This window comes from Leptonychotes weddellii, chromosome 11 (genome assembly GCF_054177405.1).
Source record: "Leptonychotes weddellii isolate Sample4059 chromosome 11, ASM5417740v2, whole genome shotgun sequence".
Lineage (NCBI taxonomy): Eukaryota > Metazoa > Chordata > Mammalia > Carnivora > Phocidae > Leptonychotes > Leptonychotes weddellii.
Window position 1 is genome coordinate 58,831,002 of NC_138379.1, and position 17,084 is coordinate 58,848,085.

The 17,084-nt window shown below is 42.9% G+C and overlaps 1 protein-coding gene across 1 annotated transcript in view; it reads right to left on the minus strand.

Annotated features, from left to right (window-relative positions):
- The window catches only part of RAB38 (RAB38, member RAS oncogene family), a 62,121-nt gene extending 45,464 nt beyond the window's left edge, over nt 1-16,657 (minus strand). Inside the window, exon 1 of the mRNA XM_081799009.1 lies at nt 16,359-16,657. Within this exon, the coding sequence (XP_081655135.1) occupies nt 16,359-16,560 (202 nt within the window). The 5' untranslated portion in view covers nt 16,561-16,657. The remainder of the gene's footprint in view (nt 1-16,358) is intronic.
- Nucleotides 16,658-17,084: the final 427 nt, after the last annotated feature.

Sequence of the window (17,084 nt, forward strand, 5' to 3'; positions counted from 1 at the left end):
TATAAACTGAAATTACTTTTAAAATATGAAAAAAAAAGAAATAATCCCTTGGAATCAATTTACTCTATTCAAAATAACATAAGTTTTGGGTCATGCACAGTCCATAGAGCTAAAAGTACCAGCAAGATACTCTCTTTGTTTCTAGGGAATAATAGTATGAAAAGCAGGAAGATGAAACCAAAAGTATGTATCTAGAAAATAAATCTAATTACTATGATGGCCAAATGGACACTGAACTTACAATAGATTACGTTAGTTTTGAAGACTCAGGGAAACCCACAGACTAGGATCAGAGTCTGGCTAACATCCTCATGAGTAGGTTTCCTCCAATTTTTAAGAGTGCATCTGACCCTCTGGCCATAGTTTTGAAACTCTTTCAACTTCTCTCTTCCCTAATTTGCCCCACCAAGCCCGTGACAGAAGCATATCAATCCATCACTCTTTACCCAAGTCACCTAGGTGGATATACTGGCATTAACCATGTGTATGTAATCTTCACTCACAAAATAACAAGTGCCCTTAGCCAGAACCACCTTTCAGCAGTCCCCATGACAAGTATCTTGAGCACTCAGTATACAGTGAGTGCTCAGTAAGGTCTCCTCACTGAGTGAAGGAATAGCCCCTAATTCTCATCCCCCTCCCAGCAGATACATGCAGGCTTAGCAAGACAGTAAGAGTCACCCTCTGCCATGCCTTCATCATCACCACTCTAGTGAGGATCACCTCATCTCATCTCATTCATTCACTGGACAACAAAGTTCTGAATGCTTATTATTTTTCAGGCACTGTTCTAGCAATGAACAAAAAGAATTAGAGGTCCTTGTTCTAATGAATCTTACATTCTAGTGGAAAGAGATAAAAAATTGGTAAGATACCCATAACACTACATTAGCTGGTAAAGTGTTAGGGAGAAAAATAAAGTAGGAAAGGAGAAAATGGTGTGTGGAGGGTGAGGGTAAAGTTAAGCAGGATGGATAGTGAAGGCCCATGGAGAAGTTGTCCCTTAAGACCAAAAAGAGGTAAAGGAGAAAGCCATGTGGATATTTAGAAGAGTGTTTTCAACAGAAAACACCAAGAAAGAAAGACTCAGAGGCACAAATGTGTCTGGCACATGTTTAGAGAAGAGCAAGGAGTCTATGCTGGGGAGGACGGAGCAAGGAGTAGAGGAGTATGCAGTGAGGCAGGCGGATCTCAGGCCAATTTCAGGCCATTACAGGAAGGCTGCCTTTTATTCTGCATGAGAGAGGAAAGCCCTCAAGGACTGGGAGCAGATGAGAAACATGAATGGAGGCAGGAGTAAATGGATATTATGGCTGCTGTGTTAAGGAATGACCTACAGGAGTCAAGGTTGGAAATGGTGAGACAATAATCCAGGCAAGAGATAATGATGTGGACCAACGTGGGGATGGTGAAAGTTGGTAAAGATTGGTTGCTTCCTGGATACATCTGGAGATTGAGATGATAGAGGAGACATTGAGTATGAGATGATTTGAGCAAGACTCCAGAACTTTTGGCTTAAAAAATCAAAAGTATGGAGTTGCTATTAGCTGAGATGAAGAAGACTTTTGGAGGTGCAGGCTTTGTGGAAGCAGATCAGGATTCTGATATGTTAAGTTTGAGATGTCTGTTAGGCTGAGATGTTGAGTAGGCAGTTGTATATAGAAGGCTGAAGTTCCAGGGGGTGGTCAGGACTGGAGATTGAACTGGTACTTTAATTTCTGTACACTTCTGCCAAATTCACCTTCCAAAGCTCTGTTTTCACCCTATCATTTCCCTAATTAAACACTTTCAGGGATCCACTAACTGGAGGGTGGGCTTCTAACATGTTCTGTGACCCATGCAAGATTTAAGGTGATTTGAACTATTTGCCAACAGTTATAAATTGGACGATCTCTAGGGGCGCCTGGGTGGCTCAGTCGGTTAAGCCTCTGACTCTTGGTTTTGACTCAGGTCATGATTTCATGGGTTGTGGGATTGACCTGGTGTCAGACTCTGAGTTCAAAGGAGAGTCTGCTTGAGATTCTCTCCCTCTGCCCCTCCCCCCACGCACTCGTGCATTCTCGCTCTCTCTCAAATAAATAAATCTTTTTAAAAAATTGGAAGATCTCTAATAAGACAGATATTGGAAAGTCTTGAAAACTCAGAGCATTTAGAATTACAAGGTCCACATCATATGAGTCATGTTTAGGATGTAGTTCAGTTGAGCTGACTAGTACCAAATACCCGATTTTAAAGGGAAAATAATTTGCTCAGATGCCATTCCTTTTGCATTGTCGTATACCATGAAAACACTGCCTTAAATTTAAATGTGTTTAACTGCATCCATTTAATAAAAATAACTCTAACAAAATATTTTGAATTTAATGAAATTGATATTATTTTATTTTAAAGAAACCGTTGCTACTGATCCATTTTTCTTATGGCTCTTATAGGCTCTTACAAATGATGACTTAGGATCCCACGTTTCTTTATTTTTGCATCAAAATACTCTTTGACACATTGGGCTTGTTCTAGTATATCCACCTACCTGCAAGTAAAGTATTATAGAGAAACAAAATGTGAGCCAGGATTGTGGGGAAGCTGTGTTCCCATTTCCTAGAGAAACAGGGAGCAGTAGCTTGGGTGGTCCTAAATTGGAACATATTTTTCAGAGAGAAACTCATCAAAAGATGAGTAAGAGCTTGCCAGGTAGAGAAGAGTTCATTTACTTTACCCTCTGTGCTTCTAAGGGATTTTCAAAGTTGTACACCTTGATCTGCAAGTTAAAGACAAATCCTCAGACTGAGGTCAAGATCCTACCCAAAACTGTGCCTTGTCTGGCTCTCCTTCTAAGTTCTGCTTCTTGCTTTCATTCACACTCATTCCATGGCACCCTCCACTCCCACTGGAATAGACCATTCCCTTACTGTCTACCTAACTAAATCCTAACTATTCTTCAAGGTTGTACCAAGCCCTACCTTCTTGGAGCTTTCTGACTAACTTGGCCCCACAGTCAACTCTTTCCTCCATTGTACTCACCTAGCACTGACTGTATCATTTGCTCACCCACTTATGCAGGCCCTCCCTGCCTTGGACTGCTTTTTATGTGCTGCAGATCTCTGCAGCCTATGTCCCTGATTGCACTGAGCCTCCTTGAGTCCACTGTTGAATTACTCAAGTGCTGTTCCCTTATGTCTCCATAGCACACACACTCTGAGATGTCCTTGGCTACGCTCACAATGAACTTGCATGGTAGAAGGGGACTATAATACAAGTACTTGTTATGTAATGAAACAACAACTAACAGTGATTTCTTATACATGAGGGGGAACCCCAGCAGGGAGAGGAGTGAACTGAATAAAGCAAGATCTTGATTCAACTCATTTATTTTCTCTGCCTACTAAACTCCTGCTCATTCTTAAGATTCACTTTGAAAAAAATCTGTCCCCAATTCAAAACCACCCAAGCTCTTTCTGCCACTTCTTTAGTTACCCCATTTCACCTTACTACTGATTGTCATTTCTTAGAGGCAAATCTTACCTCTATTCAACAAGACGGTAAAGCTAGATGCAGTGTATGGAATTAAGCGAAAGCGTGCAAGAGTAAGATGACATAAAAAGTAATAATCGTTTTTTCAGGTGTCCAAAAACAATAACATTATAGAAGGAAGATGAATTGTAGTGACTTTTTAAAATAAATTTCAAATATTCTAATTAAATTCTATATTTATATTTAAATTTCAGGCTGTGTCGGGGGGGCGGGGAGAGAAACAGAGACAGAGATAGAGAGAGATAATTAGTACCCCAGTATCCCAGACTTTTTTGTCAGAATTTATTTTGACTGAGGTTCAACACTACTCAGCTTAGAGGAAATAACTCGCTTGAACAGAGAATAATGTAATGTCCAATACTGAATAGTGGGAGGGAATGAAATCAAGTCACAGAAGAGAGGCTGGCATGAATCGAGATAAAACAATCAGCATCCCACATTATTAATTAAACTAATTACAACTTAAATACCTAACAAACAACCTAAAAATATCTCCACTGAACTACAAGCTCAAATGTATTAAGAAAAAGGTATGTTTGAATTACTTAGCATTTGAATTGCTTCTCAGCCTTTTGGCTAAGATCAAGTGAATTACTTAGCATTTGAGACATCACCTCTAAGTAACCTTCAAAGATGCTTTCATAAATAACTCACAAGACAGTAAAAAATTCACGAGTTATAACACTTTTACAAATAACTCAGAAGTCCAGGACTCAGGACTAGACTCTAAAGGTTTCACTCTTAAAGAATTTCTGGATTCTCCTAGAGCTGTAATTCCCAAAATGTATATCAAGGTGCTCTGGGATGTGTCAGTGAACTCACAGGGGTGCAATAGGATAAATAGGATATTTTAAAATTTCAAGGCAAACACAGTGGCACTCAAGCTCAAACACCTCAGAAACTACTAGCTTGAGATAGTTCACAGTTTTAACATTAGACCATGCTACATTCCTTCTAATGCAATCGTATCTTTTTGAAACTGAGGTTTTCACAGTTTGTGTGATAAAAAGCCACAGTCATGTGAAAATCAACATGAATCAGGAAATGAGAGTGGTGATGTCTACTCTCTCTCAAAATTTTGAGATGTTGTTCCATGGCCCAAAGGTACATGTATTCCAATAGTAAATAATTATAGTTCTTAAAAATGAAAAAAAAAATTAAATTTGTGTTCCAATTTTTTTTTCAAATGGCTACTAAGTTATTAGAACATGATACTTATTGAATTGTTTGGTGCTAACTATTTAATAAATAGAACTTGGGGGGCACCTGGGTGGCTCCTTCGGCTCAGGTCATGATCTCAGGATCCTGGGATAGAGCCCTGTGTTGGGCTCCCTGCTCAGCAGGGAGACTGCCTCTCCTTCTCCCTCTGCTCCTCCCTCCACCCACCTCCTACCCCAGTTCATGCTCGCTCGCTCTCAAATAAATACATTAAATCTTTATTTAAAAAAAAAAGACAGTTGTTACTAAGCCAACCTAACCCCATGGTCTCAGCGGTGATGTGTGCAAAGAATTTAGCTCATTTAATTCTTAGCTCTATCCAAAAGTATAAAGATTCAAAAAACAATAAATTATTCCTTTAAAATAAATAATGTATATCTTCTAAATGCAACTTAATCTCGGGAATGTGGAAATGACTGCACTGTTGTATCACACTCAGGAAACGGTAGAATGTAGTCAGAAAACAGCAAACAAATATCAATCAGTTCCTACCCAGCACTATCCTTCACAACCTGTATGAATTTTGAGAAGTGTTATGTGTTTTTTTTTTCCTTGACTATGTGTTTTCTAGCTTGTCTAAGCATAGTTCTCTCAGCTCTGTGATGGGGCTTGTGACAAGACCTACCAGATCCACTCATTGTAAGCAATAAATGAAATGATACATAAAAACACATTGTACCATGCCTGACGCTCCATAAAGGGTGGGTATTAATAACACATTACATTGTAGGGAAAAATAGTCTTCCAAGAAATAATTTGTCAATTTCCTTTAAATTTTGCCCTACAAATTAGATTGCAAATTGTGTGGATCCCTCCCACTACGAATATTTTCTTTGTCCACATTAGGCTGAGGAGATACATAAGAAGCTAAGTTTTTCATTGCTTTTCTTTAGAGAGCAGTTTTGTGCAAGGCTGATGAGGAAGAAAGGTTAAATAACATATCAGGCTAAAAGAGACTGCAAAAAGTAGGCACTCAGAGCAAAAAGAAAGAATTCTGATTTCTCTCAGATATTTGAAACTATTGACTATCCTCTCCTAAAATTCTTTCTCCTTTGCTTCCAAAAAACCTGCCCTTGCTTGGTTTTCCCCCTGTGTAGTGTCTTCTCCTTCTCTACCTCTTTGCTGACTCCACAGTCATTTCATTAAATTATGTCACAACTTGTGGCAAGGTCTGCTAAACCACACCAGGGTATCTGGAAAGGTAGGCAATAACTCTTTTTTTTTTTTAAAGATTTTATTTATTTATTTGAGAGAGAGAATGAGATAGAGAGAGCATGAGAGGGAGGAGGGTCAGAGGGAGAAGCAGACTCCCTGCTGAGCAGGGAGCCCAATGCGGGACTCGATCCCGGGACTCCAGGATCATGACCTGAGCCAAAGGCAGTTGCTTAACCAACTGAGCCACCCAGGCGCCCGGTAGGCAATAACTCTTAATACAAGGCTAAAGAAGAAGTGCTACAGGGAGAAAAAAAAAAAGTTGCATGATATTCAAGGGAAGAAGAATGAGAGAATTAGGGAATTCTGTAGGGGAGTTGCCCTTCTAGTTGGATCTTAAACATTAGATAGGATTTGGATATGTGGAAATAGAGGGAAGGGTATGTGAACCAGCAAGAAGAGCAGGAGGAAAGGTACAGAGGCAACGAACATGGGGTGTGAACAAGGAAGCAAGAGTTCAAATGGCCAAATTTTCAGCCTCATAATGGAGCAAAGGAAAATAATATTAGGGATTTTTTTTTAAAGATTTTATTTATTTATTTGTCAGAGAGAGAGAGAGAGAGCACAAGCAGGGGGCGCGGCAGGCAGAGAGAGAAGCAGGCTCCCTGCTGAGCAGGGAGCCCGATGCGGGGCTCGATCCCAGGACCCCAGATCATGACCTGAGCTGAAGGCAGATGCTTAATTGACTGAACCACCCAGGCGTCCCAATATTAGGGATGTTATTTGAGCCAGACCATGGATGTCTTTGGGTCCTCCCAGTCCCATCACCCTCTCTTCTTCATTGCATGAATTTCCAGAGGGTTGGGTGCCCACTAAATTCAATTACTTTTGTGCCTCAGTGCTTAAGACTACACCAAAACATCTAGTGTTAAAAAATCAGCTTTTAATTCTTCAAATCTCATCATTAATAAACCAGAGATGCCCGCATTCTGGTTCCATTTCTACCATTAACTAGATCTAAAACCCTGAGAAACTAAAGCAAACCCACTATTACAGCATAGCTTTCTCTTCTGTAAAAGAAACCATTTGGTTTGATGAGCCATCAAGATCTTAACTCTAAAAATTACCCTTCAAAATTATTACTTCATCTAATGTATCAAAGTATCATAAAGACAGTTTTGCCATTTGACCTCCAAATGAATAACACTTCATTCCAAATTATGAGGACTTGGTTAAATAATGAAGTGCAGCTTTTAAGAATGGTCTTTAAGGTCATCCCAGTTTTTATGATGAAAAAATGAAACAGAATGCCACCTTCAGAAAACTACCATATTTATCAATTTTACAGTGTATACATTTTTAATACATTAATATTCATAAAATTATGAAATCTTTCAAGCATAAACAAATACGGGGGGTTTTTTGTTTTGTTTTACTGGAAAAATTTTTAGGTCAATGATATATCTGGGAATTGAAGCAATGATGAAATAGTTGACTAGAAAACTTGAATGAACAAACACTCACTGAGGACCTACTAACTACCAAGAACTATGCTGGGACCTAGGGTTATAGACTGGGAGAAAAAGACATTCCAGTGCAGTAGTAGAAGGCTTCTAACCCAGGACAAGCATGGTTATTATGGGAGCAGAGAAACAGCACCTCCCATGGGTACATGGGCTCAATAGACATTTCTTAAAGGAGGTGAGATGGGTTGAGTGACCAAGAATCCACAGGAGTCATCTAAGTGAAAAAGAGGAAAGTGTATTTAGCCAGCAACAATCATATGAATCATAACACAGAGGGGGAGATAGGTGAATTGAAGCCACTGTAAGATATCTGGAATGGTCAAGAGTCAGAGGTATGAGAGATGAGACTGGAATGGCTGACCTCAAATTTCACGGTAAAATGTTTAGCCTCTAATTCTGAAAGTGATGGGGATCCACTGAAGAATGCCAAACAGGAGAATATCTGACTGGAGAATGAGGCCATGCTCAAAAGTCTCACCTCCATGGATTACAAACCAATGTGGGGGAAAGCTTGAGGAAGGGACAGGTGTTAGGAAGCTGCTACAGTGGTCCCAATGAGTCATGAAGAAGACAAGGCCACTCATAGAGGGGTAAGACAGAGTTAGCTTTCAAGACAGAAGACAGAATTTGATTAATACCTGCGAGTAAGAAACTAAAAGGAGTGGGGACTGGTGGAAGTTAAAACCCGAGTTTTTTTCAGAGAATAATTTAAGATCATATCGTTTCTTAATTAAATTTTCAAACAGCTGAAAAAAAAAAATAGTGGAACTCAATAATGCGAAATGCAGGCTATAGTCACAGTCTTGACCTTGCCAAGTTGGACACTACTCTAGTACACCAACCTAGAAGATGAGGATATTGCCTTGATGGAATAAACATGATTTCCACCCCCAGGAAAAGCAGGGCCAGCATTTCCCTCTGGGAATTTCCATCTCAGAATCAAGGAAAAGAAAGAAAAAAGTGGGGGGTGGGGTGGGCGGGGCAGGACAGTTCTTAATGACTTGAAAGCTTTGCAGGATTCCCCAAAGTGAATCATCAGAAGAGGGAGAGAAAGGGCTCTAAGCCTTTCTACAAAGCAACTACTCTCAAAAACTTTTCAGGTGAGTGATGACTCCAGTATCAAACCACTTTCACTGAGCAGCCACTATGTACCAGGCACCATATGCTACTTAGGCTTGGCCCAGTTTCCTCACCTCCAAAATTGGAAATAAGAAGACCTATCTGTCACAATCACTGTGGTGTTTAAATTGCAAAAACTGCCTTGGCAATCAGTGTAAGCAGTCACCTTTAACCTTTAGCTTAGCATATATGTCCTTTCATGGTTTGTCTGCTGCTCCCTCACCAACCCCCCCTCCCTTGTTGTAACCTGTAGCTATGCCAGATTACTGCCGGCTGCACCGTGTCTTCTCACCTCCATGCCACAGCTAGCTAGGGTAGGTGTCCTGTTTTGACTTTCTTTTAGCACCTGACACTTCCCCTTCAGAACACTCGTCAAAACAGTGATTAAATAATTATCTGTTTTAAATATTTTTATGTCCCACCAGACTATCAGATTCCGTAAGTGCAAAAATTGATCCATTTTGTTTATCCCTAAGTCCCTCTGCTTATCAAATGAATGAATACATTTTCTCAGGCAAAATCTTACACCTCTCAAATGCTCAAATTTTAAAATGAATTTTAAATAAAATTCAGTAAAATAAAACAATAACAAATATTTAAGTACCACTTCAACACTCAATGACAATAGCTGTATTCATGACAAGCCACAGTGACATGGATCCTGGGTTTCCTTTGGACCTGGTCAGGCCTCAAGGACTCCAGTCACTTCCTACTTGCTAGGACCCCACCAACTCCTCCCTCAATGGCTCTATGACTTGAAATCTGTCCTCTTTCTAGCCATCAGCCCTCCTATCACCTTATCTCTAGTGTTTTAATTCCACTTTCATGACATACATAATCTATAGGCAATGGGGAGCCACCAAGGTGATGTTCTGGAAAGATGAACTTGACCTTGGTACATATAACAACTGAAGGAAGAAGAGACTAGAACTAGCCAGGTGGCTATTATAGAAGAACAGGGAAGTAATAATAGTGCTGTCCTTGGTCTAGAGCAGTGTCAAGAGAAGCATAATCACTGTCTGACATGGTGGGTCAAAGAAGAAAATATGGCAGAGGTTTCAAGTCCAAGTGACTGTGGGAAAGGTATATACCAAGTCCAGTGAGTGGGGAAAGATGCCTAGTTTAGACTTATAAATAGCATCCTTTACTACTTATCATTAAGAGGGGTGATTGTGGATGTTCTCTGTACTCCTTTGTTGTTGTTATTGTCGTTTTCTTTTCTACTTTCCAATTTTGCTACATTGAGAATCTATTACTTCACTAATAGAGAAAAAACAACAATCTTTGTTTTTTCATGCCACTTTGCTATGACATATTGATCTTGCAATATATGTGAGAGATCATAATGGAGATGGCCAGCAGGAAGATCAAATTATAGGTCTGAAGGTCATGAGAAGTCAAGGTTAGATGCACATTTTTGGAGTCGCCTGCATAAAGTTTAGAGCCATGGGAATGCATAAGATCATCAAGAGAAGGAGCCAGAATTGAAGAGAGCCAGAGGATGAACTTCTGCCTCAAGCTGTACAGCCCTGAAATCACTGATTACAGGGAGTAACCAGTGCTAGGTAAGAGCATTGGAAATATCCCATGAGCTAGAGCCTTTATCCCACCTGCTCAGTTTTAAGCTCAGAGAGTGGATAGATGTGGTGCAGGGAGGACCCCCTCCACGCCACCAGAATATTTTGGAGTGGCCTATATTGATACAGTTCATTCACTGTTACAGTAATTTACTTTGATGCCACCATGCCCACTGAACCGTGAACTTCTTGAGGTCAGGAACCAGGTCATGTTCAATTCTTTACCCTTCTTTGTCTAGATTCTAGAACAATCTGTAACATATACTGGCCATTTCATATATATCTGTGCTGAAGAAACCAGCTGCCCACCTGAGAGCTGTTCTTCCCCATCCCATTCTTCTCTCAAATGACTTAGCTTTCCTTGGTCAGACTGCTATGTACTCTCCTGTCAGAACTAGTCCTCTAAAACCTAGATGAGTGGACGTGTCCACATGCCTAATGCTCATGTGTCTGTGACAGAGAGTCTACTGATCGCCCTGCAAAAAGCCCCGGGGTGCTTTGCCCACACATCATTCACCCTACTTAGAAAGTTCCCCATCTTGCTCCATGTACACACTGCTTACCTCTAAGCACAAACCATGTTAGTCCACATGGTATTTAGAAAATCTATAATTAGCCAGGCTAGAAACAAGGCAATAAACTGCCCAGTAGAGAGTGGCCCAGACTTGACATGCATTTTTATTTTTTTATTTTATTTTATTTTTTCCTTGACATGTGGTTGCCAAATTTAGCTCTTTCTACATTTATAGATCTATTATGTTGACATTTAAGACCCTTCTTCTAAAACTCCTTGGAGAATTACAGTCTTTTAGAAATAGACACTGCAGAGATAGTCAAGTCCAAAACCCACCCCCCGTTGAATTTTTATAATGCGGAAGCATTTTATAAACCCTGAAATAACACAGCACTGTGATCCAGATGAATCTCAGGGCCACTGGGGTGGGGACTCAGTGTCTTGGGGCTCCTGACTCTAGGCCCAGGCTGCCTCCCCATCGCTCTGCCTGCCTGTTGGATAATGTCCTCCAATGTTTCTTTGTTGCATAGCTTAGGCAGGGAAAGTTAGCATCGATGTGTCCTGAGGGAAATATTTTTCCTCAGCCACTTTCCTCCTCTGCCACTTGCTAACTCTTGCAACCCTGGGCAAGTCCCTTACCTCTCTGATTCTTGTTCTTCTCTAATATAAAATAGATTCAACACCACCTGATCTGTCTATATCCTCAGCGATGCTGGGCAAATCTAGCAGGAAAACGTATGTGAAGATAGTTTGTAATAACAATTAAGAACAAGAGTAATAGCTAACATTTATTCAGCTTGTATTATGTGTCAGGCAGGCCCAGCTTCACATGAATTACCTCATTTCATTCTTTTAACAACTCAAAGGAGCAGGTTCTGCTACTGTCCCTGGTTTACAGACAGGAAACCAAGGCACAAACATTTAAGTGACTTGCACCAGTCCCAAAGCTGGCAAGGGAAGAAGTTGGAATAAACTGCTCCATACTACCTGGGCACACTGAAAATACATTAGAACTGACAGAAACTGCAAGAGATTACATAATCCAAATATGTGATATCACAGGAAAATAAAACAAGAGCCTTTTTATAGATGAGGCAACTGAGCTCTCATGGGTTGCCCAACATCAAGTAGTATATTTTTAAAATATATTTAGATTATGTCTAAAGGCACCTGGGTGGCTCAGTCAGTTAAGCATCTGACTCTTGATTTTAGTTCAGGTCCTGATCTCAGGGTCCTGAGATGGAACTCCATGCCAGGCTTGTGCTTAGCAGGGAGTCTGCTTGAGATTCTCACTCTCCCCCCATGCTGCCCCTCCCCCTGCTCTCATGCACTCTTGTTCTTTCTTTCAAATAAATAAATAAATCTCTTTTTAAAAAAAGAATATGTCTAAAGTATTTTATTTTGGGGACACCTAGGTGGCTTAGTTGGTTAAGCATCTGCCTTCTGCTTAGGTCCTGATTCTGGAGTCCCCGGATCTAGCCTGCATTGAGCTTCCTGCTGGTGGCTGGTCAGGGAGTCTGCTTCTCCCTCTACACCTCACCCCACTCCTGCTCTCTCTCTCAAATAAATAAATAAAATCTTTAAAAAATAAATAAATAAAGATTTATTTACTTGAGAGAGAGAGAGCAAGAGTGGGGGAGGGAGAGAGAATCTTAAGCAGGCTCCATGCCCAGCATGGAACCTGACGTGGGGCTCGATCTCACAATCCTGAGACCATGACCTGAGCCAAAATCAAGAGTCAGATGCTTAACCAATGGAGCCACCCAGGTGCCCCAAAACTATTTTATTTCTAAATTGTGGGAAGTAGAGCAAAGCTGTTAGGAAACTGGGTCCTGGATTCCATGGCCAAATTTTAAATTTCAGCACTACCACTTAACCAGCTATGTTACTGGGGAATTAAAAATTGGAGAGTCTCAAATGTGAACCTTTTGTTTACTTTTTTTCCTGATAAACCTATTTTAAAAACCCTATGGCCAAGAATCAAATTTTCAGAAATAGATTTTCATTCTATTTCCTCCCACTACCTGCACAGCCGTTCTGATTAATATCCAAAAACATGTTAGAAATAGGAAGGAGAAGGCAAGAATAACTTGAGATAAATCTAAAGAAGCAACACCTCTAAAGGGGAGGAGAGTATAACCCCAGTGGGCCAACTGTGCCCCAGGCACTCACAGGCCTGTGGTCCTGAAGAGCGTGGCTTGATTCCAAGTCACACAGAACTGTATTAATCCAGCTCTTCCACTTAATAGGTAGGTGGCCTTGGGCCGAGTGACTTAATTTCTCTTGGCACTATCAAGAGCTCTGGAACCCAGAGCTGACCCAGCTGCTCCTCTATGATGGAATCTTTGGGATTCAGGGCGATTGCCACTCCCTGTGAGCTTTGTGGAATTTACCATGTTGGTTTTCAGGCCTACTTCACAAGCCCTGAGAGGTATTAAAAAAAAAAGGTGTTTTTTTTTTTTTTAAATTAAGTAATCTCTATGCCCAATGTGGGGCTGGAACTCATGACTGGGAGATCAAGAGTCGCATGCTCTATAGGCTGAGTCAGCCAGGCGCCCCCTGAGAGAGATTTTTTGGAGTCTTTCAGGAACAGACTGGCCAAAGTGGCTATAAGAGATATATCATGGAATTTAGTTGGACAAATAGGCCCTGAGTTGGCATTGAATCAAATGAATACCAAAAATCTAATGAGCAAAGATTCCCTCTATAGCAGATAGATCTGATATTCTATCAAGACAGGGTCTGTCCCCTCTATCTCATCCATACTCCCGACCATCTCAAAGTGAGGCTCACCAGTTCACATTTTAGCCTCACCTCTTCTTTCCACACACAGCAGAGTTGAACCCAAAGGAGAGAGAGAAGCATTCCTATGTCTGGACAGACAGGCTGATCTGAAGGTGCTGTAAGGTACACCTAGCTGACTAGAGTCTGAGTGGGCACTTGAGATTGGATTTCATATGCATTCACTCCTCACAGGGCTACCTATGTAGCTTGAAACATGTCACCACGATGTTCCAATCATCTTTTCCACAAGGGCCCAACTTCCCCACAATGAGTGGTGCCTGATCCCAGCTTCTAACTCAGCTCATGGGGTCTCTGGGCTGGAGGTTGCCAAAGACAGGTTGCCACTGAACATCAGAGCTCTGGGAAAAAGAAGTTCCTTATGGAGATGCTACAGGCCACTGTATTCATACAACCGACTTTCCAAAGCTCCTCAGATTTCTTATTTACACAGACTTCTGTTGCTATAGCCTCCACCGAAACTTCAGTCCAGAACCACGGCTCAGGAGGCATTTCTTTTTTCTTTTTTTTTTTTTTTAAGATTGTATTTATTTGCTTGAGAGAGAGAAAAAGCACAGAGGGAGACGGAGAAGCAGACTCCCCAATGAGCAGTGAGCCTGACACGGGGCTCTATCCCAGGACCCTGGGATCATGACCTGAGCCAAAGGCAGACGCTTAACCAAATGAGCCACCCAACTGCCCCTCAGGAGGCATTTCTAAACTTGGGACTTAAACTGCTCATGACAGCATGTTGTACTACAGATAAAGCTGAAAAATGGTGCTGGGCATTTTGGAACAGATTACAGGTATAATACAGGACTCATCATTTATTATGACTTAGTTAACACGTTTATCCTGTCCTTCTTGCCTACCATTTATACATGCTAGTGTAACAATAATCCTTGCAGTTCTCCTAGACAGTAGGTACCATCACCTTTAGCTGGCATTTGTTGGTTGCCCATTTCTCATTTACTGGGAGAAAGCATTATGCCTATAATTTATAGATAAGGCACCTGAGATCAGGAGGTTAAGGAACTTGCCTAAAATCGACCAGGACATGGGTAAAACAGGGATACAGTCAAAAGTGGTTCAACTCTGGAATTTAGACTCTTAATCACTATACCTTTCTATCTTTTCTGTTAGGTGAGGACACGGAGATTCATGGACATTCTCTAACGTGTCTGAGGTCACATCCTTACTTGCATTTGACACAAAAGTCTAAATGACAGCTACATCCCCTTTGAAGCAGTAAGCTCCTTCTAAACTTGAGTCCTGGATGCATCCGCGCAGCCAGAAGAGTTTTCAGATGCGAAAACATGCAACTACCGAAGTGCAGAGACTCGCAGTGGCTTTTCTAGATGGAAAACCCAGTCAGATAGTGGCTGATGGCATCGCCCGCTGACAGCCCCTGTGCCACTGGAGCAGCTGAAGATGAGCCCACGTGTAAGAATCTGTTCACATGCCAAAAGTTTTATCATAAGACTTGGCAGCTTATGATTAAAGAGGCACCAGAATCCCCAGATACAGAAATGCCCTTTCAGGAATTTTCCACATTTGTTCTTGCTTCGAGCCATGATCAAGTGTTTCTAGTCAAATACACCAGCTAAAAAGGAACCTATTTTCTGAAAGAGAAGTGGCTGGTTTGGGTCCAGCACTTGTAAAGGTTCCTGGTACCACAGACCACGAAACAGTCGGAGGTGAAGTGGCACTGTTCACAGAGAATCCCAGAGGACCTGAAAACTTCAGAGCAGGAAGATTGCTGAGCTGCGTGTGCAACCCCTTTCCACTTAACAGGGATGCAGCTGAGCTGAAGGGACTTGTCTGAAGCCACTGGGCAGGTTGGTGAGTGGAGAGCCAGGACCTATAATGAGGGGTTGGACATGCCCAGGTTGCAAACAGCTTCAGTCTGAGGACTCACTCTTGGAGAAGACACACATTTGTCTCACATTTGCCTGACTCCCCTGCCCAACTTGGGGGACATACCCTCAGAAGCAAATTCTAGTTTCAAACATTGTAATGAAGCTTCTCATTTCCCAGATCTCTCAGTGAAAACTTTAAGGGCAAATCAAGAAATCTTATGGCCACTGTCATAGACTCTTTGACAGGAGTGCCCCTAAGGTAGGTGCACAGGCTCTTTTTTTTTTTTAAGATTTTATTTATTTATTTATTTATTTATTTATTTGACAGAGAGAGAAAGAGAGAGCACAAGCAGGGAGAACGGGCTCCCCGCTGAGGAGGGAGCCCAATGCGGTGCTCAATCCCAGGGTCCCGGGATCATGACCTGAGCCCAAGGCAGACGCTTAACGACTGAACCCCCACGCGCCCCACAGGCTTCTTTTCATAGACCACAGAGAGCCGGAGAGAAACATAGAAATAATACTTTGCCCCCAGTACATACATACAAAGATCCTTGGCTTCCTCAAAGCTGAGAACCTCAAACTCGCTTGACTGAGAGGGGGGCAAGAGTTGGAATAAGCTAAGCGATTAAAAAGAACGATGCGTAAAGCCCCTCTAGCCTGGAACGTTCCTGGTTCCCGCTGTTAACCGGTCTAAGGGCTTCCCCCTTGGTGGCTGGCAGGACACTAAAGGCCGCGTCACCGGCCGCGTCGCCCACGCCCGGAAAAAGAGCTGGAGACCGAGAACTCCAGACACTGTCTCTCTGGGTCCCTGGAGAGGCCCGCACTGGGTCCGGAGATTCCCAGGGGAGGGTGGGCGAGGGAATTCAAGCAACAACCCCAGCGCGCCGGGGAATGCACTTGAAGTTTCAGCGAGAGAGAAAAACTTTTGTCTTCTTTGAGACCAAGTTTCCAACCCACCAGGAAAAAGTCTGGTGCGGTGCGGTGCGGTGCGGCGCGGCGCCCGGGACGGGACCGCAGCCCCCTATGCCGGGACTGCAGACCCGCTGCGAGGCCCTCCTGCCCTCGCCCCTCCCCGGGTGCTCACCCGCGATGTCCCAGAGCTGCAGGCGCACCACCGTCTCCGGGTCCCAGTGGAGCACCTTGAGCGCGAAGTCCACGCCGATGGTGGCCCGGTAGTGCGAGGAGAAGTTCTGGTGCACGTAGCGCTTGATGATGCTGGTCTTGCCCACGCCCAGGTCGCCGATCACCAGCAGCTTGTACAGGTGCTCTTTGTGCGGGGCCTGCATCCTGGCGGGCCGCCCGCGTGCTGTGCCGGACCGGGGAGCGCAGCCGTGGCCTGGGCGGGAGACCGACTCCGGGAGCGCGAGTGCGGGCGCCAGGGAGAGGAGCGGCGGGGCGGGGGCGAGCTCCGGAACTCCTCCCCCGCTGCCTGGAGAAACGCCTAGACAGGCGCCCAGGGTTAATCCTGTTCCTTTCCCCGGCCGCGCGCTGCCTTGGAAGGGGGTGGAGACGGGAGCGTCTCCCGGGATTGGCAAGTGGGGGGCTCGCGTCTTAATGCCTGTTGCAAAGGTAATTTGTGCAGCACTTTACAGTTTCCAAAGAACTCTCCTCGCCTGTGATCCTGAACACGAAGCTTTGAGGTGTGGGCTTTATTTTCCATATTTTCTGTGCGGGAAAACTGCGTGTGGAAAAGTTCAGTGCATTGCGGGAGATGAAAGGGACAAGCCGGGGGAACCCAGGGCTTCAGAGCTCACAGCCCAACCCCCAGCCCTCACTGTAGGGAGAGCTTGGAAGAGAGGCAGTTGACAAT